We start from the raw sequence: 26,574 nt of genomic DNA, 5'->3' as shown, positions 1-26,574 counted from the left end.
TTCTCCTTAAAAAGCAGCACTGAAGTAAAAACCCCTGAATTGAAGAGAGAGAAACTCTGACAAGAATCTCTGGCTAACTAGACCGAAGATAATTTTCTATTTTGTGTTCTTTTTCATGCAGTCACATCATTTATAAGGTGTCACACAGAGGCAGCTTTGTTTTCATCTTAGGTGTGTAATGAACACCATACTATAGCACTGCACAGTACCTTAGAAAAATCAAGAGACCCCTGTAATGGTTTAGCAGAAGGGCTGACCTGCCTGCTCCTCCAACACAAAAGTGAGGGGAAAAGTAACACACACAACTAAGGGTTGAGAAAAAGAGCTAAGAATTTAGTATAACATAAGATATCATAATCACAATGCATAATTACCTGAGCTAATAATCTAATTAACCTAATAATACAATGCATGATTACCTTATCTTAGCTTATTTGCAGAAGAAGTAGAAGTGCAGGGAAATACAGGGGGGGGGTGTGGGGGTGTGTGTGTGTGGAATGGACCAAACAGTGCAGAACAAAAAACCAAAACCAGCACCTACACAACTCCCACCTATTCTGCTGCACTGCCTGCAGAAAAGAGGCAATATCCAAGAGCCAGGAACCCAGAAGCAGCAACAGGAACTGGAAGCCTCCTATGTTACAAACTTCAAGCCCAAACTTCTTTGCTCCAGTTAGCACTTCTATTTTTGAAGCTGGCATAACTGCAGCATGATATGAATAACAGCAGCAGGTTCAACTCAGTCCACGGTAATGCTCAAAAATACTGCAATTAAGTGCCATTTGGTGAGCAAGAGCTCTGTAGCTTCCCTTTGGTACAGCTTGCATGAAAAGCCTGATGGACGTGATGGAATTTATCACAGTATCACAGTATATCAGAGATTGGAAGGGACCTCAAGAAATCATCAGGTCCAACCCCCCTGCTAGAGCAGGATCACTTAGGGTAGGGCATGTGGTAGGGTATGTGGAGCATTTAACTAGGTACTATGTCCATGATTTTGAAAAAGGAGAAACAGTTCATGCAGTTCATAGTGCTTTTTTCTGTCTACTTGCAAGGAGGGCACTGACTGCAGTTACTCTAACTTTGCAAAACCCCTACACACTGCCAGCAAGTAAATTTTGCTTGTTAAGGTCAGTGGTGAGAGTTAATCAGAAAAAAATATGGTGACATAATGGAAATGTGCTTGCATCTGGAAACTGTGCATCAGGAATTTGATCTGTGGTAAATGTATGGATAGTTTTTGATAATATTTTAAGGAAAAAATATCACACAGATGATTTTCAGCAGTGGCTCAAACTCTCTACACACAATAGGTTTTAAGGTGATGGATGTCTACTTTTGAAAGAAAGATTTAAAGTCCCAGATCACTTGGAACTTTTTAGAAGCACTACTTTTGATGCCTTGATTTCATAATTTGTAAAGCTAAGTCTCTGTGGTATGTTAGGAAGTTTATTCTAATATGCTATGAAGGGTTAATACCTTTTCAAGTGAGAGGTGCCCTGAGATTGCTTTTTGGAACTGCACACTGAATTATTGCTGTATCATTCTTAAAACTAAGGAAATTATATCATTTTGAAGTGAATCCCACTGCTAAAGGTTCAAAGTTCTTGCACAGTGTTTTAAAGACAAATAACAATGAATTAAATTCAGCTTTGAAATTGAATTCAGTTTTGAAACTCTGGGCTCTTAGGAGCAAGAACCTGGGAACTACTTAAGTAGATTAGGGAAACTGTTAAGTTGCCATTAGGACTCTAACTTGAGACAGAGCTGTGAGCCCAACTACATTCTAACTGTACCTTCAATATCATGATTCGTGGTGCAAGTAATATGTGTTAGGAAAATCAATCCATGCATATAGAAACATGCAGCCTGGTTTCCTGGCCACCATTAATATTTGCACTAATATCTCATTTTACTGGAACTAAGATCCATGAAAACAGCATATTTCATTCAAAACAAGGCAATACTGATATTGACAAAGCTGCTAAGCTAATGAAAACAATATTTTTTTTTTCATGCCAGCCATTATTCTTTCATTGGATTTATTTTGGAGTAAACCAATAGGTTCACTTAATCAAGACCTATGTCCTCTGTTTTCTTGTGGCTTTTTACATCTAGATAACTTTCCTGCATCCAGTCAAAAATGAGGTAAAATAGTAATTAAAAGATCCAAAAAGTTTTCAGTGAGATTTTTATATACTGTAGCAAGAAGTGCCTCTCTGAAAAATAGTGTAGTTTAGTCTGGTGGATGATCTCTATTTGTAATGAGATGCACAGTGAAATTTGTGTCACTGGAAATGATCAGTCATTCAGAGAGAAGTAACTATTATCCAAAGAACTTGCCCTTCAGATACCAAAAGTAGTAGTTGGGTTTACAAAAACAGTATCTTACATTGGATGTGCTGGTATTACTGTTGCAAGGAGGACTTTTGGTTGCTGAACACTTGGAAAACAAATCACCTGTTGGCATTTGAGTTGTCATGTGTGGTTTGGTTTTGATCTGGATGCAAAAGAATAGAATTCCTCTTTACACATAACAAGCTAGTCTATTCTGAGTGCAGGGAAATTGCTTCACATTCCACCCAGATGTTTAACAAGTGAAAGAACTATAAACAAAAACACAGCCACACACAAAATCAACCAACAAAAAAACCACAGAAAAACCAAGCAAACAAACAAACCCCAGAATCCATCACTGTATACTGTTTTCATTCCAGCCCATTGACTTCAGTTTTGTGTCCATTTCAGCTCTCACAGGAAATCCAGTGTGCTGTGGTTGGTCATATTCAGTCCCTGGTGAAGTCAGAAAAAAGTCGCCAGGTGATGTGTGGAGCTGGCTTGCTGAGCACCATCATAACCTCCTGTCAGGGTGCCTTCCTCAATGAGAACCATCCACTGCATCTGCCCCTCACTAGAGTGTTTGAGAAGCTTGCATCACAGGCTATTCAGCCAGATGTATTAAGGTATCAGATTGTATCTAATGGAATGAATTTAGTTTAGTGGTGCAATTTTTTTTTTCAAGGCTTGTGTAATAATTAGGTACTTCCTGTAGTGCTTTAATTCAGCAAGACTCCTAGCTTTTTGTTTCAAGTCTCAAGTAATACTACTTGCATATTGATCACAGGATATATACTTAAATGATTAACTGAAGATAGTTTGAGTCTATAGTAGTCTGCTGCACCATCTCTGCAAGGGTTGTAAAGCCATTTATGAACGGTTACTGATTAAATAATTACAAAACATCTAAGCTTATTCTCTCATAGCATTAATATGGAGAAACTGTTTCCTGAAGAGTAAAACTGACTTCCTCTTAGCTTGGATCCATGTCAGTGACAGATGCAGAAATAGAGTGTTGTCTTGTTTCTCACTCTCTGTTTTTTCTTTGAGGATATTTTCAGGATGCATTTACTTCTTTAATGCTAAAAAATGCTAGGCATGAGAGTCTGTAGTAGAGATGAGAATGCAGATGAAGTTGGATATACAGTGGACGGTTGGATTTCTTTTACTCAAAAATGGAACACGTTTTCTTAAAAAAAAAAAAAGAAACCAGCAACAATTTCAGCAACTTTTTTTAAGTAATATTTGAAAGTATTGCTGAAGAAAATAAACCTTTTTTTTTTTTTTCTCCATAGGAAGACATTGAAAGGAGAAGTGTAATGCAAAACAAATATTTGTGATAATACAACAGAAAATATTCCTTCTATTTTATTTGGGATGTCTTTAAAATTGGTATCCAGTAAGAATATGGGTCTCCAGAAGCCTGAGCTGTATTTGCATGGTTGCTATGACTCCAAAGTGTCTGGCTTGATTGTTTACTTGTTTTTTTTTTTTTTTTCATATTAGGCAGTTTCTTTGGTTGGGAGGTTCTCCACTGCTATGTCCCAGGCCTAGAATGAAGAATATTGAGGCTATTTCATGTCAGGGAAGTGATTCAGCTAATGCAGATTGGAATGCAGGTAAGCACACAATGAACACGCAGTTGCTATACAGTGGTTGGTTTATAGATGTCTCTGTAATGACGGGAAACTCATGTTGGAATAAGTTGCTCCAAGACAGTTACGGTGAAGATGAAGTATGCTTGGATGTTTTAGACTGGATATTGCTCAGGTTGGTGGTGCTTAACCACCACTGAAAGCTGATCTAACAACCAGCAGATATCAAATTCTAATACATGCTCAAGCCAGCTGCTGATATAGGCTAAAACTTTGATGGATCAGACATGGAAGCCATGCATAAAAATACTAATCATATTCCACAAACCAAGGGACATGTCTGTTGGGTCTGCAGCATGTTTTCCAAATGATTTATAGATAGAAATAGGATAAAATGTGACTAAAGATAATAACCAAGTACTATGCCTTGCTGTTATAGGCCATTTTCCATCCAAGTCCTTTCTTTGTTCTAATATATTGTGCAGGTGAAAGGTCACAGTCGTAGTATTTAGTGCTTAAACTGTTCTCATGCCTATGAGACACTTGATAAAGCATGGCACAAATTTGGGTCTTATGTTCTTTGTAGTCACTCTTAGATCTTCTGCCACATGTTGGTTGTAACTATTCTGTTATGGCAGAATTGAATGGTCTTTGTGTAGGAAAAATAGAACCAACAGGTCAGGAACCTGTTCTACTAGAACTGAAGTTTGGAGCTGCCTGAAGATACGTGGGGAGAAAATATGGCTGTCACTTCTGCTCGCCTTTCCTGTCAGCCTCCCATTTTGAAATTCCATCGGTGAAGTATTTCTGTGTATTGCTGAGGATTTCTACAGGCTGCTGAGGATGTGCTACTTTCAGAGTGTGCAGCACTGTTCTTGGTAGTGATTAACTGAATTGCAGGCAAAGCCTGTGATTGAAAAAATATTGCAAACACTGACCTGGTTAAGCACTGTGATCTTGCAGGTGCAGAAGAGGACATGGTGGGCAATAACACTGATCCTCAAACAGCTGTTCCTGTCAGCAGCTCTCCTGGGGTGTCTAAGGGATCTGCATTGGCACTCCAAACTGCAATGAGTCTCATCTCTATGACATCACCTCGAAACTTCCAGCTCTGCAGCACTTCTTTGGTTCCATCGTTTGTGGAGTTTGACATGTCCATGGAAGGATATGGGTATTGCTGCTTTTCTCTTTAGCTGCTCTGCAATTTTCAGGCCCTTATGCTGAACACAGCAATTGATCTCTCTCTATCTTGGTCAATCCTTGTGCCCTGGTGTTGCCTTCCTTGCAGCAATGTTGCTGATAGCATAGACTCTGCCTTGCTAACATGATTCTGCAGTATTAAGTCATTGGTGACATTCAGGGATGATTTTACATTTCTGCTGAATGAGTGCTTGCTTGCCTTTTAGGTGTTTATACCTCCCTACCTTGGCCACTGTCATGGGACCCAGTGCAGAGCAATCTGTCTCAGGAGGAATTGGCAAGGGTAAGGACTTTGATTCACCTGCAGCTTCCTGAAAGCTCTGACTTTTCATCAGTACTGAAATCATTCAGCATTTGTAAGAAATGACAGCATATAAGCTCTGTATTTTAATATACTCCTGTCTCTGTGTCCCCATCCAATTCTGAGCTGTGTAACTCAGGTTGCTCCCAAAAAGCAGTATCAGATGCAGCTTCATAGTGCAGTGCATTAGCATTAACATTAACAATACAAATTTAAAATAGGCTGCTAAGAAAATGGTTTGAACAAGTAAGAACCACCAGATTTCAGAGTAATCTTCCACAGAAGGAACAGAAACTGTCACTTAAAGTAAAATGGGATTCTCCTATAGATCAACATCTCTGTTGGGTGAACTGGAAAATGTACTGTACCATTTGCTTCCTGAATTTTATGAACTTTGAGAAAACTTATTTCTGGCTCAGTGTTTCCCAGTTGAAGAGCTCCATGGCATGGACATCTAGTAGTCATTACCCATCAGTCAATTTTAGGTCATTTATAAATGTGCATACACTCATATGTGCAGTCTTTATGGTATCGAAGATAGACAGTGAAATCTAGTAGAACTGAAAATAAATTAAACCTGTTATTCTAAGGATAGCTTTTATATGGTTTGGACTACAAATTAAACACCAGTTTGCTAATGTCTGCACAAGGAAACCAACTTCCTTATTGCCTCTTTTTTTTTTTTTTTTTTTTTTTTCTGTCTACAGGCAACAGAATGTTCCCTCCCCCAAGTGGCCTGACATTTTCCTGCTGGTTTCTGGTTAGCAAGTTTGGTTCAGTGCACAACAGTCACCCACTCCATTTTCTCACAGTTGTGAGACACATGTCAAGAACAGAGCAAGAATATGTTTGTTTTTCAGTGAGCTTCTTTCCGCAGGACCATTCTTTGGTCATTTCCACAGAAGAAGTAGAATTCCAGCCACTTGGTAAGGCTCTTCTCAGTGAAGCTGCATTGTTGTGTCTTCTGAGCGTCTGGAATCTTTTATTAAATACCCAGGACATCAATAGAGACTTTTTATATTCAGTTTTCTTCTGACAGCCTGTTGATACTGTAATTCTTTGTTGTATTTCAGTTTTAAATTTGTTATAGGCATTGAGAATTATTTTGTATGTCAGTTACATAATTGCATGCAGTTCTGCAGACTGGACATGAACCAGCTCTTTTTTGCCTGTTCTGTGCAGCAGTAGACAGGTTTGGGTATTAGGAGTGTGGAGTTTGGGAGTGATCTAGCTTCCCACTCAAAGAGCTAATTTCCTCTCCTCACTTTAGAATGTTTTCTATTGTGCCGGTCTATCAAACTTATTTTGTTATTGATGTTTATCCCTTTCTCCTTATTGAATACAGTAGGTACTTCAAATGTGAATGTCATTTAACATTGCAGAGGAAGCTGGGAAAGGAGTGGGAATAGTACCTGGGGTTTTTTCATGCACAACTGACATTGTGTGAATGCTCCAATTCCCTTAGATAGTGATAAATATCCCAGCTTGCCTCTTTTCTAAAACCCACAAGTTAATATACAGAGTTCATCATTAATGTGCTAGGAATATTTTCTGTGTCAGCTGGCTCTGAATATCCTGAGTTGTCCTCTTAGAGAATATATTGACTTTGCCCTAGATGCCTAGACACATCTAATTGGTGTTCTATGGGAGTATGCCATTTTGTATGACGAAGGGATCTTGACAGTTGTGCAAGTCTCAGGACCTTCACAGAAGCTTTTTAAGATGTTGAACAGAATAGCACCAAAGCACTGCATACACACAGAGAGCCATATTCTTTGTGTCATGTTTGATAGTTGTGTTTCAGAGGCAGGGGAAAGTGAGAGAAACTTCCTGTTGACTGCTCCTGTTTTCATTGTTACAGATATCATGGAACCTGAGGGAGAGGTCCTAAATCCCTCCCCATTTCCAAGGCAAGTCCACTTTGTCTGTGGCAAGCTCCTAACTGACCAGTGGCATCATCTCACGGTGACAGTTGCTAAGGAAGCAAAGAAGAACTGCATTGTGTCAGCTTATATAAATGGTCAGATGCTTGGCTCTGCAAAGGTAAAGGCTCTTTTCATAGGTCTTGTGCCTGACATTTGCCTTTCAATTGCTTTTCATTTTCATCTTCACATAGATATACCATGACTTCTTGGTAATAACCTGGGAAACTTAAAGCATGGTGAATTGCATGTATTAGACATGCCATTCTGCACTGTGCATGACTGGAGTCAAAAATCCATGCAATCTAGAGTGTATTTGGGCTGCTTTACAGAAATAGGTTTTTTGAAGGTGTCTCAGTTTACACCCAGGATTTTCAGAATATGTCAGTTTTAAGAAGTACATCACATTATAAGGCATGACCAGAGAACCCTAAACCAAAGGGGATTTGCATTTAGGTTTAGACCTACAAAGATGATGAGTTATGTAGAGAGCCACCATTAATGAAGGAAGACCTGGGAAAAGCAGAAAGGTCACAGAGAAATAAGCTTCTGTAACTGGATGGCTGTTTGCAAGAATCCCCAAATGGATGGAATTTCCTAAGTACCTTACATGGAGGAAAAGGACAAGCTATCCTTTTCATGTTGCACTCATTATTCCACTGGCACTCTAAGCATTCAGGAACAGATAGACATTTCTCTGGGTTAGTTCAGTGGGAGAGATAGCTCTTGAATTAAAATAATACTTCTTTTTTTATTTAATAGAAATGAAAGAAATGTTTCTATTAGAAGAAATTTGTGAATTTCAATGATATCAACTCATAAGCTCATTGCAAATGTTCCTGTAGCTAGTATTTGCCCTAGCATGTCATATTTTGTGATCTGCTTTTTGCATAGGAGTCAGTTCTGAAATGGTGAATTGCTTAGGTTGCATAAGATGCCATGAGAAAAGAATCCAAATGCACCTGAAGGGTTCATAAAATCTACAGGACAAATGAGAAGACCCCTGGTTTATATTATCATCATCATGCTCCTGGTTTTGAATCTAATCTCAAAGTATTTTTGAGATTTGATATTTGGATTTTGAATGCTACTGGTTGGCAATATTGAAAACGCAGCCTGCTTATGTTGCAGCTGTGGTTGGTGTGGGGTTTTTTTATTTTGTTTTTTTAATAGAATCCTTCTATTATTTGAAAATTGTAACTTTTATCTCTTCCTTCTTGTTCCCATATTTCAAATCAATCTCAACACACACAAAGCTCACTTGTGTATTTATACTTTCTTTGTAAAAGCAACCTGTTTAATTCCAAATATTCTCTTTCTCATATTTGAGAAAAATGATCTGTCTTGTAAATGCCTTTTGGGACCTATATCCATTTCAAGAATGAAGATGTAATTTCATTTGCCTTCCTTCAGATGAGACTGAAAGTCATCAATAAAACTAGGACTAAACATTGCAATTGATTAAAGAATTCACAGCAAATGTGTTTAACATACAGTGAAACAGCTCATAATAAATGAAACAAGTCCTCAGTAAATAAAATGTTGTCCCAGAGCTGGGGTCTCTTACATGATGCAAGACTTTGTCTTTATGTGCACAGTGAAGAAAAGACTGTGTAAGGAATTAGAATTGTGTAAAGGTTTTTAACAATATCAAGCTGTTTTTAGGTGATGATGCTGGAGAGCAGAGAGGATGTTGTTGTATTTCATCACATCAAATATTTGTACACTCAAGTATCAAGTTCTGCTTTCTGTTCTTGACCAGCCTTGTCTTCTACATCTCAGTAGTCAGAGGTCAGCAAATGCTAGGAGCTTCTCATCCTAACAGTAAATTGTTAAAGGCAGGTCTAAGCTCTGAACTACCAAAAATATTCCAACTACTTCTTATGAGAACTGCCTACATTTAAACAAAGTAATAGACTCAATTTAGGAGGCTGAATACTTATTTTGATACCAAAATAAATAGTACCATTTCTATGCTGATTTCACTGAAGCAAATTGACATGCTTAGGTACTCTGCACTCTTCAAAAACTATTTATTCTCTAGGTGCCTAGTACAAGGTATGATCTGTGACTCGGCTTTCAGTAATGAAAGTCACAGTCTGAGCTATGAAGTTTAGAACAGCAAAAGTAAGTCTGAGGCCAAGATAGGATTTTCCTTTGCTAACACTTGAAATTATTTTTACTGTGTTTTTTGGTCAGAAAGTAGGCTTGAACTTTCAAAAATGCTCAAGTTTATGATACTTCTGAAAGTCCAGTTTCTAAAGAGTGCTTGACAATTGTGTTGTGCAGCTGACTGAAACTTCATTAAGGGAAAAGGTGGCAGGTAGTACCTCACAAGGACATGATCTTAAGGTCCCCTGTGTACGTTTGGTACCTTCACTGAATTCTTCTGTTGCAGATGCAGTATCTCCAGCCTTTACCAGGTAGCTATATTTCCATGGAACCTTCTTCCTTTATTGATGTCTATGGGTACATAGCTACTCCTCGAATTTGGAAACAGAAGTCCTCCCTGACCTGGCGCCTTGGACCTACATACTTCTTTGAAGAAGCCATCTCTGTGAAGACTATAGAAGTGATTAATAAGCTTGGCCCACGGTATTGTAGCAATTTCCAAGCAGTACAGCTTCGAGGTATGTGATAATTCTCATATCCACCACTGTTTGTTTGTCAGGGCAATTTTTATTCTTGTAATCTACCATTAGTATTCCTGCTGTACCTAGAACTACCTCTGAAAGTCTGGAAGTCCTTATTACTAAGTAAGATATCATGAGGATCTTCTAACATCCCGTAAATTGGGGTAAAGAAGGGTAGTAATCAAGCAACAGAGAGAGATTGAGCATAAAGAGGGATAATATATCCTTAAGATATGCAAGATTGTAATTTCTGTTGGACACTTATTAAAGCAACACCTTGAGCTGAGATAAACTGCATTTGTGATGCACAGAAAAAAACATGGCAGAAAAAGAAGCATAGTCTTTAATTGCAAATACCTACAGACTAGGAGAGAGCACAGAGGAGAGAGAGAAAGGGGAATAAGTTGCATTCCATTTAATGAAGAGGCTTCTTAACTAAAGTATACTGTTATCTTCAATTATTAAACAGGCAGACAAAACATTTAGTTTATTGATTACTGTTTGTTCAACAAGTAGTGCATTCACCTCTGTGCTAGAGCAGGACATGAAATCATCTCGCATTTCTGATTATAGTTAGTAAAAGTCAAATTCCCATCTAACCTTTGGTTTCCTCAAATTATTTTACGTCTGCCTCTCTTCTGTCTTACATGCTGAGAATGCCAAATTCCACCGAAGTTTTATAGACTCTCTCATTTTAGGTGAGGACCAGTCCAGTGATCATAATCCTACACCTCTGGTGGCAGAAGAGAAGATTTCTTTTGGAATCAATGCCATGAACTCATCTCTCTCTACAGTTCAAGATATCAAGAGCACCTACAATGAAGTGGATGGCCGGCTGATTGCCAAAGAGGTCACAAATTTCCCTCATTTGTCTCAAACGCGTTTCTGATATGTTATCATGAACAAAGTTCATGATTTTTATTTAGTGTGTACTTTCAGTGATTTCTTCCCCCCCCAGTTGCTTTTCCTACTCCTTAACCCTATTCTACTTACGGTTTTGTTTTCAGCTCTGGAGAGGAATAGGTTGGACAGTGTGAACACAGTGCTAAATTCCTGTCATGAAACAGCAGAAGATGTCATAGTTTTCAGGTCTAATGATAATTTGGTTTAGTCTGTGATTTTTCATGCCTTCACAATTGTGATGGTTTGAAACTGTCTTTTTAATTTTTCCTTGCAAAGTTCAGAACATTCATTTGCTTCCAGACTGAGCTAGCCTGGTTATTGTTGGTGGGGGGGGAATTTCAGCTCACACCGACACAACAATGACCGCTCACATGGTATTCTAACATGACAGGCCTACTGACACGTCAAAGTAAAGGGGTTGTGCAATATTTTAGGTGGGAGAATGTTCTAGCAACCAACCTTGAAGGCAAAGAAAAAAAAAAAAGAAAATTGCTTTCATAGTCTAAAAGAATTGAAAATACTTCCACGTTTTTTCTTAGGATGTGTTTTATCTGTTTTAGATTGGGATTAACTCTCGGGACAGTTCAACTCCAGTATTCCTAGCTAAGAATATTGCTGGACACCTCGCAGGTTCCTTGCGGACAATTGGGTCAGCTGCTGTGGGACAACACGGTAAATACACTAGGCCTTAATGTTTCATATTTTGTAAGAATTGGGCCTTTCTCTGTCCAATAACAGATTTTGTCCATGTAACTTTCTGGTAGAGTAACGCTGCAATTTCCTAGGGGTAAGAGTGTTCCAGTCCTCTCCAGCAGCTACTAGCCTGAACTTTATTGGAGGCCCTGCCATTCTCCTGGGTCTCATTGCTATGGCCTGTGATGACCACACCATGTATGCAGCTGTCAAAGTCCTGAACTGCATCCTGAACAGTAGCCCAATGAGTGAAAAATTAATGAGGCACATGAATGGATACCAGGTAGATACTTTTTTTTGTTCTTTCCCTCTGATAATAGTCTTTCCCCTGGAGAACCTTACTCCAAAACCTATCAATGGCAACCAAACAAACATATCCTGGATAGTAACATTTATGTTTGGATCATCTTAAGTTATGACATCTTCAAGAGGAGGATATAGGATAGTGTTCTAAATCCTGTGCTTACAGTTTCTGGGAACCTCTATAATGGTATATCTGCCGATGGGAAGGTGAGGGCAGATGCCTCTCAGTCAGATGTGCTAATAAACTAAATAAACTGGTGTAGCAGACTTGTGGGAGGGATCAAGTGTGTTGGTAAAAGGTGAGCCACTCACAAGAGATCACTTCTTAGACAGGTCTACTTCTTCCCCTTGGCTTGTCTAGTCCAAGATTTCTCTTTATAGACTGCTCAATGTGGTGCTGGCAATGAATTTCTATGGCTGGATCTTAATTTTATTAGGAATTGTGCATAAGTTCTGTCTGGATTTTGTTGATTAAGTCTGTCCTAAATTCAACTTTCAAACCTTAAAGCTGCACAGACTGAAGAGTTTAGTTGTATTTAAGTACTATATATGTTATATTGGATGAGTTAAGGCTCAAGCGTGAAGTTTCAGTTCATTATCATTTACTTTATGCTGCATTGACTAAGCAGAGTCTTATGGAACAAAGGCTCTTCAACACAGATGGTTCCAAATGAGACTCTTAACATTAGGGCTTCATCAATGATTTATTCCAAAGTTTCCATTTCCCCAGTCTGTGAATTGTTTATAAATTGATCATGATTCATATGAATAGGAGAAGTGTGACCAGCAGGACAAGGGAGGTGATTCTGCCCTTCAACTCTGTTCCCATGAGACCCCACCTGGAGTACTGCATCCAATTCTGGTGACCCCAGCATAGGAGGGACATTGAACTGCTGGAGCAGGTCCAGAGGAGGGCCACAAAGATGATCAGAAGGCTGGAGCACCTCCTCTATATGGACAGGCTGGGAGCGTTGGGACTGTTCAGCCTGGAGAAAAGAAGGTTACTGGGAGAGCTTATAGTGGCCTTACAGTACCTGAAGGGAGCCTACAACAAAGCCAGGAAGGGACTTTTTACAAGGGCTTGCAGTGACAGGATGAGAAGGAACAGGTTTAAGCTTGACAAGGGTAGATTTAGACTAAATGTTAGGGAGAAATTCTTTGCAGTGTGGGTGGTGAGATACTGGAACAGCTTGCCCAGGGAGCTTGTGGATGCCTCCTCCCTGGAAGATTTCAAGGCCAGGGCCTTGTGTGTGCCCATGGTGGGGGGTTTGGAATCAGGTGATCCTCATGGTCCCTTCCAACCTAAATCATTCTATGAATCTGTGAATCTATGAATATATTTATCATACTTAGATGTTGCTTGCCCAACTTTCTTGTAGGTGAACACCATCTTTTAGACTGTGTATGAGCTGTTCCTTTCAACTTTGTGCTAACTAGTGCTCGCTCCATGTGACTGATCATCATGGTGTAATGTTTTGCTCTTTGCTTGTATGTCTGAACCTTTTTTTTTCTTAAACAACCAACTAAATAGAAGGTGTCTTGATGTGTATTTTTGAATGAATGTCTATTCCTCTCAACCTATTAAAAGTGTACTCACCATATAAGGCATTCATTGAGTAATTAAAAATAAACTTATCTGAGAAACTGACAATGTTTCAAACAAATGTCTTGCATTTGAAGAGCTCAACATCAACATTTTTAAAAAAACTAACACCATTTTCAAGTGACTAATATTTTTTTTTCAGTTGCTAGCCTATCTATTGAAGAAGAAGACACAGCTGTTAAACAACAGGATTTTACAGTTAATATTCTCTCTAGTGGGCACAGCTGAGCTTGGCTTTGAATCTTCAGTGATCAAGAATTATAATGCATTCCAATATATTATCTGCAACTTTGAGGTAAAACTGTTGATGTTACTTTGTGAGTTTGGCTGCATTAAAGATGGCTTTTTAGTATAAGGTTTGATTTGTTCATAGCACCTCCCGTATCCAATATTTGGGATGGGCTGGTGTGTGGTGATTTTCTGCATTGTGGCTCACCTGGGGAAGTTATAGCTTCTGAAATGGCAGGCTGTCACCAAAGCTCTCCATTATGCCCTGGTGCAGGTTCTGGTGTGTTCTTGCAGACCCTGCAGGGTGTGCTTCTCAGGCTAACAAAGGAGCAGCTCTTCCTCACACTGGCAGCAATTTCCCAGTTCCTGTGAGCTGTCCTTGCAGAAACAATTGAGAGTTTATGATGTTATACTTCCTGAACTATATATGTCTTTCTCTGCTACACATTACTGACCTTTCAGCAGAGCAGTAAAACCTCTACTTTCCTTTGTCTTTCAGCTTTGGAAGAAAGCACCAGAAAATCTTGACCTTGCTCTTTTTTCACATCTTGTGGAGATCTTGCAGTCCTCCAGGTATAGCAGCTAGTGTGGGACAAGCTCATCTCTAACCTGGAGCTGCAACTGTGAGGTGGATAAAAGGTCTAATCCTAGTGGAATCAGTGGGCTCTGGGAATGAAAGATTCCTATACTGCTCTTTCAAGGCTGGAGTTAGTGATTTGGTCACCTCCTGAGAAAACTGTGGGGCAAAAATGAAAAAGCTATCTGGTGACCTGGTTTGCAAGGAACCACTGCTGTACAAATTTAAATGTTTGAACTGAGTATGAAATAATAATAATAATAAAATATGTATAATTGAAGTTCTGTTTAAAACCGAAACACAACAGAGAAAGGCATTTTATAATGGTATATTGTCTTAATCAGCTGTACTAGTAGTTATTGTGTCTGAAGACACATAGCATGGTGGAGGAGATGAGTAGAGCAGTTCTCCCTTTCTGGTACCAGAAAGCTCTGTGCAGAACTATATGGTGTCCCTTGTTGAGTTCTCAAGAATAAGTTATTACTCCCAAGTCACTGCTTGAGAATTCGATAATGTTGGGTTTTTTGAACTCATTACATCAGTTTCTAAAGGAGAGGGCAGATGGGAAGGGTAGAGAACACACGAATAAGTCTTCAGATCTCCATTGTTGACATATATTCAATTTATCTGATGGCATTTGAAATGTTTCCAGCCAACATTAGAAGCCAAAGGTGCAAAGTATTAGTGCAACCTGAGAATCCTTTTAGCTGAAACCCAGCTAATTTGGTTCTTTCCAGTAAAAGCTTTTAATAGTCCCCGTGCTTTTTTACAGAGATGGCTGTCAGAACGCTGCAGTTGCCTACCAAGTGCAAATGGTGCCCAAGCTCCTTTTCCTCTTCAATGATCCTGAAATCAGTTACTCCAGGATCATTGTGGCCTGCAAAATTCTCTCCCATCTGTTGCAAGGATACTTTAACAGAAGAGATATTCTCAGGTAACTTTCCAGTCTAAAGATTTTTGTCAGGTGAGCTATACTCCTGCTAGTACTAGAGAGAGCTCTATAGTAGAATTTCCCTCACCTCATCTTTGGTAAGAACCCCCAGATTTTTGGCAACTGCAGGATCTTCAGCAATGAAAAACTTTTTCATGCTTTCAAAATAGAATTCAGTCCAATCATTTTTTTTGTGTAAAGATGGATTGGGTGGTGACCGTTACAATGATGGCACAAACAGTTCTGCTGGTATGACTAAGACTACTCAAAGTCTGTGCTTAATGTTTGGTTTAACTAAAGCCTGCCCCTAGAATATTGCAATTGCTATAGTACTACAACTTGGCTCCAGACAACTATGTACCTGATCCTCTTGATTTGGTTTATATCCCAGAAACTATTAATTTTGTTCTTGAATTTTAATCAATTGTGTTAGTCAGGATTTCATGAAGCAAACAGTTTAAATCTTTGTTTGCTTTCCATAGTATGTAAGCATTAGTCCATTTTACATTCCCAGTTTATATGCCTGTAGCTCCGCCTTAGTCCAGGAAAATGCACTGCACAGATGAAAGCTCTGTTTTTAAAGTGCTTTGTCCAAATGTAGAAACAGACTTGCAAGTCAAACCCGTGTCCTCTGCAGTCAGCCTTTAGCTCTGTTGAAAAGCATGAGTACCTCAAGTAGTGACCATGGAGGAAGCGAGTATGTGAATTTACTGTTTTGTAGCTGGTTTGTGGAATTACCTGAATGTATATTCCCACCCTGGTCTTGTATGAATTAGCCTATATATTTTTTCATGCAGGTGTGAGTAGTGGATTTAGTATATAAAAATTGCCATGTGATCATGATTTGTTATTCTGTGATAGTTTGTTTGTCAGGCCCATAAGTGCTGAACAAGGGCATAAAGGCAATCCCTGTCCTTCTAGCTCCAGGAGAACAGAGACTCTAGCAGACTCTCAGCAGCAAAAGCTGATGGGGTTTCTTTTGGTCCTAGACTTTTGACACATCTAGTGGAAATTCCTCTGTGGATCATTCTTGCAGAACAAGTGGTGTTCTGTCCCCTAAGAAAACCCCTTCTTGTTGCCAGGAGGAGGTTATGCACTTTCATTAAGTGTGTCACATTAATCTCTTCTTAGAATCAGGTAATGTGTTAAAGCAATCTACAAATAAAAAGAGATTGACATTCCTCCTCCCTGAGTTTTCTCTGCTTTCCTCTGTGTGCTTAGAAACCAAATGGTGATAACAGGAATATCTGAATGCCACAGGCAGTTCAGAATCTTTTGTATGAACAGAGTCCTTAACTCAGTATTGCTTTCCTCATGGTGAAAGACTTTCAAAATCAAGAGATAAAAAGAATGTTTCCATGATAGGACAGATGTTATTTGTATTTGTAGATAGATATTGATTTATTCCTAGTTCATGAACTTTTGCATTCTTGTTTCTGCAGTGATTCGAATTTCCAATGGTTGTCACTAACTGCCATTGTTAATGAGTACTGAGATTTGCATGTAATCTCATAGTAATTAAATTAACATCTGTTTTTCTGCTGACCAAAATTGCTTTCTTCTTTCTCTGTAAGGATTGCATTATTCCTTGTTTACACTTTGAAACCTTCTTCTGTGGATGAAAATCAGATTTGTCTGGATGCCATATCTGAGACACCCAATGAAGGTAAGAAGCTACCTCTGGTGTGTATGTTCTTGCAGATAACTAAAGTACTTCCCCAGGGCATGATATACTGTAAGTGCAACATACTGCTTCTGCCTCCAGTGGCAGGAAGAGACACAGGTCAAATGGCTTCATCTGGAAGAGACAGGCTGCACTGAGGTGACTTGAGATTGTGTGGAAGATTTATATTACATTTTAATGTGAAGAACATCAAAATGACAGTTTCTGCATATGCATCCAAGAAGGCCCTAATCTATCACAAGATCCTGCTTCTGCCTGGGCAGTTCCCCTTTTGTCCTCTCACTCTAGCAGTACTTTGGTTACATTGTCTAGAATCTACACAATGTTGAATTTCAGAGATATACACAGAGATGAAGGCCATTAAATTGAAATTGCCCCAAAACCTAACATAGTCAGCTGTTATGAGGAATAAAATTTCACTTGGCATCTGGGACTTTCTGTGAAGACTTTGCCACTCTTACAGTTGTAGCAAATAGTAACATGGAGCTCTACATCTCTTAAAGTATCTGAGTATTTACGTCAGATTTTTGTGTGGGAACTTGCAGTCAACTGGCTCTTTCAATATCATCTTTCAGTTGAGACTATATTGGTTATTGCATGGTTGAACAATATATTATATTAAGGAGACATTGATAAACTCTAGTTTATATAGAGAGAGACATCATAGCTAAGCAGTAAAAGTTAGATTGCCTGTTTACATTTCCCTCTTTAGTTAACTTGAGATTGCTTCCATTAGGTTATTTTTCAACCTGTATTTTGACTGAAGTTTAAATAACTCTAAAAAAAAAAAAAAAAAAAAAAAGAGGACTTGGACAGTGTAAGCACTGGTAATTTCTTAAGTCAGAAGGAATTCTTGTGTCTAAAATCTGATGTCTGCATCTTTTTCCTTTACAAAAGACCGGTACAAATACTTCCACTGGGCTAATCTGGTGCAAACAAGGTTGTTCATCAAAGCAATGGAACATGTTTTTTGTCTTTTCATTACTCTTTATTACTTTCTTATATTTGTAGCCTTAAGCCAAACATCTGGAAAGACAATCTGGCTTCGAAACCAATTACTGAAGATGCTGTTAGATGTAATGCACTCAGACAAACTTCATCTGTCCTCTGAGTAAGTAGAAACAATTTAGGAAAGCATAGGTAAGAGTCTCTGTCTTCTAGATTCCCTCTTTTCTGGTGCTTGACAAGGACTAGACACGCTGACAATGTTTGAGCCTCAATCAAATAGTATGTAAGAGCAGGCTTGATTCAGAGTTATGCTTTGTCAGTGATTTATCTGGCATTCACTGAGATGTGTGATCAGATCCCACATCTGGCATTCATTTTGAAAAAAGGTTAATCTTTTCAGAAAATATCTCATATAAGAAACTTGGATATTCTCTTGCACTGCAAGAATTGAAGAAATTCCAGCCCACTGTCTTCGAAAATCAGTTCAATGTAATGTGGAATAACCTGCACTCTTTTATTGTAACTGCGAGCATGTAGTTACTTGTGTAACTGAAAGGCAAAGTTCATAGTGCTGCATGCTGTAACTGTGCATTTTCATTAGTTAGAATAGCTTGGACTTCAAAATTTAAACCAGAATTTTGAGTTTCACAGGTTGAATGATCTAGTCTGTGATGTAATCTACCTCACTTATTGGTGCACACTTTCAAAAGGAGCTTCATGTTAATGGATTGTTTTTCTCTGAAAGTAATACAAGATTGGATTTAGTGGGAATTAAATGGCTTGAACTGTGTGGATGTCTGTTGTTAAATCTTTTGTAATTTTATGTTTCAGTATGCCTTAATCAGATTTTTTCTAGAGACACTTAAACTTCTAAATGACAGAGATAATTTTAAATAAAATCTCTTTTCTGTCTTCTGCCATGTCTCCTTTCACATATTTTCATGTCTTTGTCCTAGTGAACAAGAAGAGACATTTTTGGCACTGGGACCAGACTGGTTTCTACTGTTCACACAGAGTTATCTGCACTCTAGTACAGTTGTCCTAGGAATCAAGCTACTTCTGTACTTCCTCCACAATCGTTTGCTGTTGAACAAATTCAAGGAGGGGACAGTGGCTGGCTGCTGGCTGGAAAATAGCTCCACAGGGTTGAATATTCTAATGGGTATGTGTTGATATAATGCTTCCAAAACAATCCTCTGATCCATCTCAGTGACAAGAGATCACTGAAGTAGGTAAGAGGAGAATGCCCACTGATCTCAGTAGACCAATTATACTAATTCTAGGGCAAGCTTGCCTTAGTACTTCAGTTTTGCTGTGCTGAAGAGTGGAAAGCGTTGATTCCCCCTTGCACAATAATTGGCATTTCTGATTAGCTGTTGTAGGGCCATGGTCCTTTTTGTCTTGTGTAAAATCAAAGCAGGTATATGCCTGTGGGGTGTTCAGAGGCATTCTATTTCTTTAAGATTTTTTTGGCTTGCTTTATGATAACTAGACCAGTGGTTCTGAGAAAGGAAAGACAAAGGAAGAAGAATTCAGGAAGAATGTCCTGCATAAAAGTTATAGTGGGGAAAATTTGTTAGTCAGAGGAAGTTTTGTAAAATGTTGAAATTGCAGCCTGGCAGAGTACTGAGTGGACTGGGACCCAGACAAATGAGGATGAAGTTGGATAAAGTTCCTCTGATATTAGGCAATTACTCTGAATATTTTCCTTTTCCTTTAAAGATAATTTAAAAACTCATCCTCCAGTGCCTGACAATGGCTCCTTCTTGATTTTTGGATTTTCTGTGTTGCGGAGATGTCTGACTGATCATGTCCACATCCCTGAGATCTACTTGCTCGTGGCAGAACTCTTTTTAGCAACTCCACAACCTGAACCACCTGAAGAGGCTAAGGTATGAGTGAAATAGTGGAAAATAAAGAAGCTTCTATTGCTTTACTACTTTGCCATTTTATGAGCTTTCCTGTGAGAAGATCTCAGGCAAGTTAACTTTTCTTGGGTTTTGTGATAGTCAAAATTAGTCATTCCTACTTTAGAGATCAAGCAAGTTAACTTCAGTTTAAGGAAATTTGTATTTAGAACAAACTTGTCCATGCAGGTGTTAAATCTTATTTAACTACTGTACTTTAGAAGGTAACTCAGATTAACTTCCCTCTTTGTTCTTATATTGTCAATATTCATTAAAATTTCAGATTTAGTGGATCTTGGTACTTTCCTTCAGTCCTAAGAAGCCATAAAGCATTTTTGCTCTACAAGTGTCAAAGATATATTTCAGATAAGAAGAATCTATTTCAGATGAGGACAATCTATTAGTGTTATCCTGGGGAAAGATATTCAATAGGAGAGGGAGGACCTGCTGGAGGTGAAGGTGTTGTGGGACTTTTCTAATATAGAAAGGACAGGTATTGTTCTTGATGTATAATCTCTGTATCTTCTTGAAATATCTTTCCTTCTGTTGTAGAAAGATCTTGAGTCTATGTTGCAGTGGATCTTGCAGCACCACCTTACAGAGAATGTCCTCAAAATTGGGTTGTGTACGGAGGCAGCTGCTTTACTGCTAGAAATGGTTAGAGTTACTGTGGACAAGGTAAGTGTTTTGTTGCAAGGACGGTGAAGTGTGAAAGGCAGAATAAACTGCCCAAGTGTTAGATGTGAGTGGCAGCCTTTACCTGTAACCCTTCGCTTTCCTTTGCCCCTGCCTGACTTCTCTGTGGCTACATTGCTTAGGAACACCTAGAGAGAATCAAAGATGAGCTTATACAAGAGGAATGCTGCCTTAACTAGATGCACATTTGTTTATGTTCAGCCTATTTCAGATGCAGAAGCCTCCTGGAAGATTGCCTATCCGGGGAACGTTATCCAGTTTCTGTGTTTGATCTATCACAGTTATACTCAGGACCCCATGTGGCACTGCCCTGACTTCTTGAAAACTTTGGCCATCGTTGCTTTCCATTCTGGACCACACAAGGTATTTGCATCCGAGCCAACACAAGTCCTTCAAATCAGAGATGGATAGCTAAGACGGAAAATAATTATGAGTTCAAATGCATTGCTGTCTGCCTCCACAGGGAGGCTCTGAAGGCCTTTTGACTCCTGATGGTCCAGCTGTTGCTGAAGGGAAAGGCTGTAGTGATTCTACTCTCCCACTCCTACCACACCCTGCCAAGAAACAAGCCTGGGATTTTGTGCGAGTCCTCCTGACGGATAGTCTTCTCAACATCCCAGCAAACAAACAAGGACATCCACTTGAGCTGCTTCTTGAGGTCTCTCTAGCAGTAATCAGGCTTTGTTGCTATTCCTTGCACTAGGAGTGGAAAGACATGCAGCATCCTGATAGTGACCTAGTCAAAAAAATACTAATGATGAAGAGGTGTAGTCAGGCAATATTTCCAAGAGTTCAGGATAAGGCTGGGATCACAGCTCTTAGAGAGCATCCACTACCTCCTGGCAGATCTGGGCAGACTGCGTATTAGAACAGAATTCCTACCTCTTTCCCAAGGAAGGGTTTTTCTGCCTGCTTTGCATTCCCATGAACTAAGAAAATGCTGCCCCTAGACAATAACAACAAAGGGATTTTTGGGTCAAAATTTAATACTGAAGTAAGGCATGAAAAATGTTCTCTTTTTCTTCATAATACCTGCTTGTCATTCAAGCAGCCCTTGAGTTTGAGAACAGAGGATTTTACAATGAGACAATCATTTATTTTCAGTGCTCAAATAAACCACAAAGGAGCAGTCTGCTTTTAGTACAGATTAATACAAGCTGTAGCAGCTGAATCTGGTTAATGAATTTTAACTACCTGAAGCATGGGAAAGAGTCAGAATAGTCTGAAGAAAGGGAAAATATAAAATTTAGGTTTCATCTCCAAATTGCTAATAGTCTAGGTATCTCATATGTAAGTTCTGATGCAGACTTAGCTTAGTAATACAAATAATAATGAACAAAAGCTTGACTGCAACTGTTGTGAGTTAAATCATCTTGCAGAGCAGCAGTTCCCTAAAGATTTATATAATAACATCCCAAGGCTTGGTACAGATTGAAATAGAAGGTGCTTCTTCTGGGTATCTGAATCCTGAGCCTGAAAATGGACCTGAAATTGCCTGAGGGAAAGTACTTTTGGGAACCACCTGTGACCCCACGGTCTGGCACTGTGCAAAACTGTGTTCAGTGTGCAGCAAGTAGGTAACTGTTGCTGGCTATCAGCTGTGAACTGCATACGTATGTAGGATTTCCTGTTTTCCCAGGTAGAGTATGAGGTTTTGCTTTCTCATCTGCCATCCAATAACTGTCCACACACTCACTCTTGGTGGGCTTTTCATGAGAGGTGCATGTTGCCCTTGCACAAAATACACCAGATCTCTGCATTTGCATGTTACTGTGGATTAGCTGTCACGGATAACTTCTCAGTTTACAGCATCTGTTTCATGTGTCCACAAGGGGAATAGTTGTCCTTGCTCTTTTTGTGCTGTTTCCCCCTTCCTCTTAATGCATTGCCCAGCTGTTTAAGGAAAATGTTGGGTATTTTGAATTACCTCAGATAGTACTGTTTCCTGACGTTTCTACTTGCTTCTTTGAGCTAAACTTTTACTAAATCTGAATCTTTAACAGGTACAATCTACAATGATCCAATGAAATCAAAGCCTTTGAATAAACAGTGAAAGTGAATTAGAGTCTAATTTCCTAGCTGATTTCCTGCTGTTCTAATATATATTTGACCACTATATAGGCTTCTCCAGAGGATGCCACCAGCGAGGACAAGAGACATTTTCAAACAAAAGTTTTGCTGTCTGCTATGGACATCTTCCATGTTACCAGCCAAGGTGATGGGAAAAGAAGACCAAGAGGTAAGAATCAGATTATTATCTAGCTTTTATTTAGCATGTAGCTGTAATTGCTAGAAAAAATTGGTAACATCAGGTAGAAGGACAGTCCAGCTCAGTAGGCTGGATTGTCCATTTACTCCTGTAGTTGGCCAGTTTGCATAAATTACTGTATTTTTACCATTTTTCTAGAGATATCCCTCCCTTTTTTTATCTCTTTTTGAGAACTGATTCTGAACTTTCAAAAGGGAATACTTAGAAAGAAACCCAGGTTTATCCATGAGTGTTTCTGGAAACAATCCTGTTAAACTTAGTTGTTGCTGCTCTCATTTCTGAATCATTAGTTGGACCAGTCCTTCATGATAGTATTTTTTTTTAATTGATTCTGTGCTTAGGATGGAGCTGTCATTTCCAGTCTTTCTGCTACACCTAAGGTTTTCTTAAGCATGTCCCAACTCTGAGACATTATGGTATGAATGTGTTCCTTCATAGCTCTGATAATCTCATAACTCATAATTATTAATTAATTTATTTATTGCATTTCAGCTTATTTTGGAATAATCAACCCTCTTGTGTCTTCTCCAGGCACCAGTGATCCTCATGGCACTTCAGAATCAACTGCACCTTTATCCATAATGAATATTGCTTATTTTGCTCAGAAGCTGGTTGAGAAGATGAACAGCCAAATGTTTGCTGCTGACCCCAAGCAAATCCTGATCTTCACTGCAAAACAGATTATGGTGGTGAGTCAACATGTTGCAATGTGCTACTTCACACTAAGATTGTGACACTGTAATTCTCAAGAAGATGGTTGTAATCCGTTTGATGATGGTGATTATTCCTGTTCTCTTGCTTAAACACATAACAACTCTAAATGCCAGTCAGAGCTGGGTAGTGTGCCATAATGAAAGGATAGCTAGATCTTTTGTGCCACTGTCTGTTGGTTATGTATGTGTTGCTGAACAGGAATAAATTTCTCTCTTTCAGAGTTCTGGGGACTTCAGCAGGATTACAGAAAAACTGAATTTGTATCTAACAGGTAGTTCAGGGAAATTTTGCTGAAATAAGTTTGCAACAGCTTAAATGAAGTGACAGGATTGGATCCTTGGGGAGAGATTTCTTTGAGCAAGTCAAATTGTCTGATTTATTTTTGTTTTGTTTTCACAGGTCTTAGAAAGCTCCATTTCTCAAAAGGAAGTTCTCCTCAGTGCCCTGTACAGCTGTCTTAACAGAGCCATCCTATACTGTCTATCCAGACCACAGCAATTGCTTCCTGAACAGTTTAGTGTCCTGAACACTCTCAAAGTCCTCCAGGAGGAGTGGGACATTATTTTTGCAACTTACAACTCAAATACTAACTTTGTCATCTGCCTAATGTACTGCCTTTGCCAGCTGAATTCGGGCAGGTATGAGTGTTGACTCACTGTAATGATTGTTTGCATCTCTATGCTGTTATTTATTGGATTGGGTGCAGGAGAGATTTGACAAAACCTATGCAATAGCCATTTTTCAGAACTGCTAAAAGCTTGAGACTGAGCTGGATTCAGCTAGACAAAGGACTTTGGATGTAATATATACACTGTATCTTTGCAAGCATTTGCCCCATTGGGCCCAGTGTTCTGGGGGTTTAAAGCACCATTCTGCTTTAAAAAGGGCAAACCTTCCACTCTGGTTTGGTGTCTGTTGAACTCACAGAGTAGAGCTACTTAGGGAAAGATGGCTGTTTTCTTGATACACTTAAAATGTAAAACAACCACAAAAATGTTTTCATATAATTTTTTATTATTTAATTTGGAGAACAAAAAGGTTACTAATGTACTCATTATTCTGAAGATAACGGATTACCTTTCAGCAAGAAAGTGATAAGGATAAACTGTTCTTCAATCAGAAAGCTAGTTTTTTCTTGAAATACCAGTGAGCAGAGAATTTCCTACCACCTCTCTTGCTCAGGGGCAGGTTAGTAGGAGTGTTTGTGGGTGTAAAAAGCCATGGTGCAGCGGATGGTAATAATGTATCAATTCAATTATTTTAAAGTTTGAAAAGGCTGTTTCATCTCAGAGACACCTAGACAAGCTTGCATGTTATGTAAGCAGAACCATTACATTTGCACATAGGTTGCTACTCTTTATTAACCAAAACATCTGTGGTGTATCTGTTTCACTCATCCAGCATTTCCAGCATTCTACTCACTTTGAAGTAACTGCAGTTAACAAACTTGAGCTGATTTCAGGAGAGCTGTCTCATAAGTCCATCATTACAATGAGAATCTGGAAATCTTCCTGGGATGTAGGCTAGAATCACTTCACAAGCATGCAAGTGGCCATTCTCCAAGACAACTGCATGGGCTAATTTAGGGAAATACTTTCTGGTGCAGCAGTTATTCTTCTGTGGGTGCATTTAAAATATATAGAAAACTGTGCATGGATCCTGTGAATCTTTCTGTCATTTTTACTTGGGTCTAAGCTGCAAAGTCCTAGTTGTAATGAAGCTGAGAATTTTGCCATTGACATGGATAGGGTTAGAACCTCCATACCCACTCTATTTATTATTCTTACAGGTGATGTATCGGAGTTACTCTTGTTAGTGTAAGCTGGGGAGTTTTGGAAACTCTCTTTTGTGAAAAGAAACAAATATTGCCTAGTGCTTTAATCACTATAATGATGTTTATTGTTTCAATCAAAACTTTCTGTGCTGCTTAGATTGTCTGAACTGAATCCCTTAATATAGTGTCACATCAGAAATTTATTGCAGTTCCTGAGGCCTTTTCTTGATTGTTCTTATTCCAGTCAAATAATAACTTCCATGCCAAAACTGTTGAGATGAGGTAAGGATTTCTTGTATGTATCAAGAACAGAAACATTAAAAGAAAATATATATTTAAAAATTACAGAAGTGTTGATGTTATCCAAAAGCCAAACATAGCAAATTCAGGGAATCAGAATTGTGGTATTTAAAAGAAGATCAGAAATAAAAATTTCATCTTTGCATATCCAGGAGATTTGACTTTCCCAGGTAGTAGTGCCTATTTCCAATGGAAAGGACTTAGGAGCTAACATATACTAATAGTATGCACCTGGGTGCTGATAAATAGGGTCATGATGACTGCTCCTTGACTTTGAAAACCAGATTGACAGTGGTTTAGTCACCACTTCCTGCAAATCCTGTAGTATCATGTGATTGGTGCAAGCCCTTGAGTCTGGGAGTACTGATGTACTAAATGAATTGAGTAGAAGTGGATGGTAGAAGCGGATGTGTAGCAATACTTTGAGTTTTTTCAGTAGCCTGGTTTCCTCATGTACCTTTTTTTTTTTTTTTTTTCTCTCCACAGTTATCCAGAAGGTTTTGGAGTGGATGCAAAACCAAAGCTGGCTTCGTATCACGAGATTTTCCTTGCACCCAATGAGGAGGAAAAGGGCAGCATGCCTACTTCACATGATGGTAATTCGTGGCATATATTGCACGTGGCTTACAGAGCCAAAAAGTGCCTAGCCTAAACAGTTATCAGAGCAGCTTGTGTTACAAATTGGTGTTAAAAATTATTTGTGTTTTCATCATAACTTTTTATTCAAAATTCACACTCCACATCCTCAGAAGTAATGGTTATCAGTTTAAAAACCTCTTCTCTGTGTTGTGGCCAGTATCAGCACCCAGATATTGATATCTCTCTATTAGTAGCTCTATTTCCTTTTTTCAGTGCCCATACAGAGCTAGTGTCTGTCTGTCCTCTAAAGGAAGAAGCATTTTACTCTTTGAAGAGACACATTGATTGGATTCAGTGTGTAGCCCCCCAGACAAACCCTACAGAAGAGTGATACTTTGTTTTTTCTTTTTTATATTCACTTGGATATGGTGAAACCAAATAAGTTTGTTTTGCAGGGAAATACAGCTGAACAGCCCA

The 26,574-nt window shown here is 38.8% G+C and overlaps 1 protein-coding gene across 1 annotated transcript in view; it reads left to right on the top strand.

Annotated features, from left to right (window-relative positions):
- WDFY4 (WDFY family member 4) overlaps positions 1-26,574 on the top strand; it is a 116,564-nt gene that overhangs the window by 21,924 nt on the left and 68,066 nt on the right. Inside the window, exons 13-36 of the mRNA XM_054382113.1 lie at positions 2,749-2,963; positions 3,844-3,956; positions 4,896-5,103; positions 5,339-5,415; positions 6,141-6,359; positions 7,295-7,476; positions 9,754-9,985; positions 10,687-10,838; positions 11,452-11,563; positions 11,677-11,867; positions 13,633-13,785; positions 14,218-14,291; positions 15,068-15,229; positions 16,801-16,892; positions 17,922-18,021; positions 18,815-19,020; positions 19,581-19,750; positions 20,318-20,443; positions 20,663-20,824; positions 20,925-21,119; positions 22,583-22,700; positions 23,262-23,419; positions 23,844-24,082; positions 26,005-26,114. Coding sequence (XP_054238088.1) covers positions 2,749-2,963; positions 3,844-3,956; positions 4,896-5,103; positions 5,339-5,415; positions 6,141-6,359; positions 7,295-7,476; positions 9,754-9,985; positions 10,687-10,838; positions 11,452-11,563; positions 11,677-11,867; positions 13,633-13,785; positions 14,218-14,291; positions 15,068-15,229; positions 16,801-16,892; positions 17,922-18,021; positions 18,815-19,020; positions 19,581-19,750; positions 20,318-20,443; positions 20,663-20,824; positions 20,925-21,119; positions 22,583-22,700; positions 23,262-23,419; positions 23,844-24,082; positions 26,005-26,114 — 3,766 coding nt within the window. The remainder of the gene's footprint in view (positions 1-2,748; positions 2,964-3,843; positions 3,957-4,895; positions 5,104-5,338; positions 5,416-6,140; positions 6,360-7,294; positions 7,477-9,753; positions 9,986-10,686; positions 10,839-11,451; positions 11,564-11,676; positions 11,868-13,632; positions 13,786-14,217; positions 14,292-15,067; positions 15,230-16,800; positions 16,893-17,921; positions 18,022-18,814; positions 19,021-19,580; positions 19,751-20,317; positions 20,444-20,662; positions 20,825-20,924; positions 21,120-22,582; positions 22,701-23,261; positions 23,420-23,843; positions 24,083-26,004; positions 26,115-26,574) is intronic.

This window comes from Indicator indicator, chromosome 7, assembly GCF_027791375.1.
Source record: "Indicator indicator isolate 239-I01 chromosome 7, UM_Iind_1.1, whole genome shotgun sequence".
Classification (NCBI taxonomy): domain Eukaryota; kingdom Metazoa; phylum Chordata; class Aves; order Piciformes; family Indicatoridae; genus Indicator; species Indicator indicator.
This window is presented reverse-complemented; position numbering and strand designations above follow the sequence as displayed.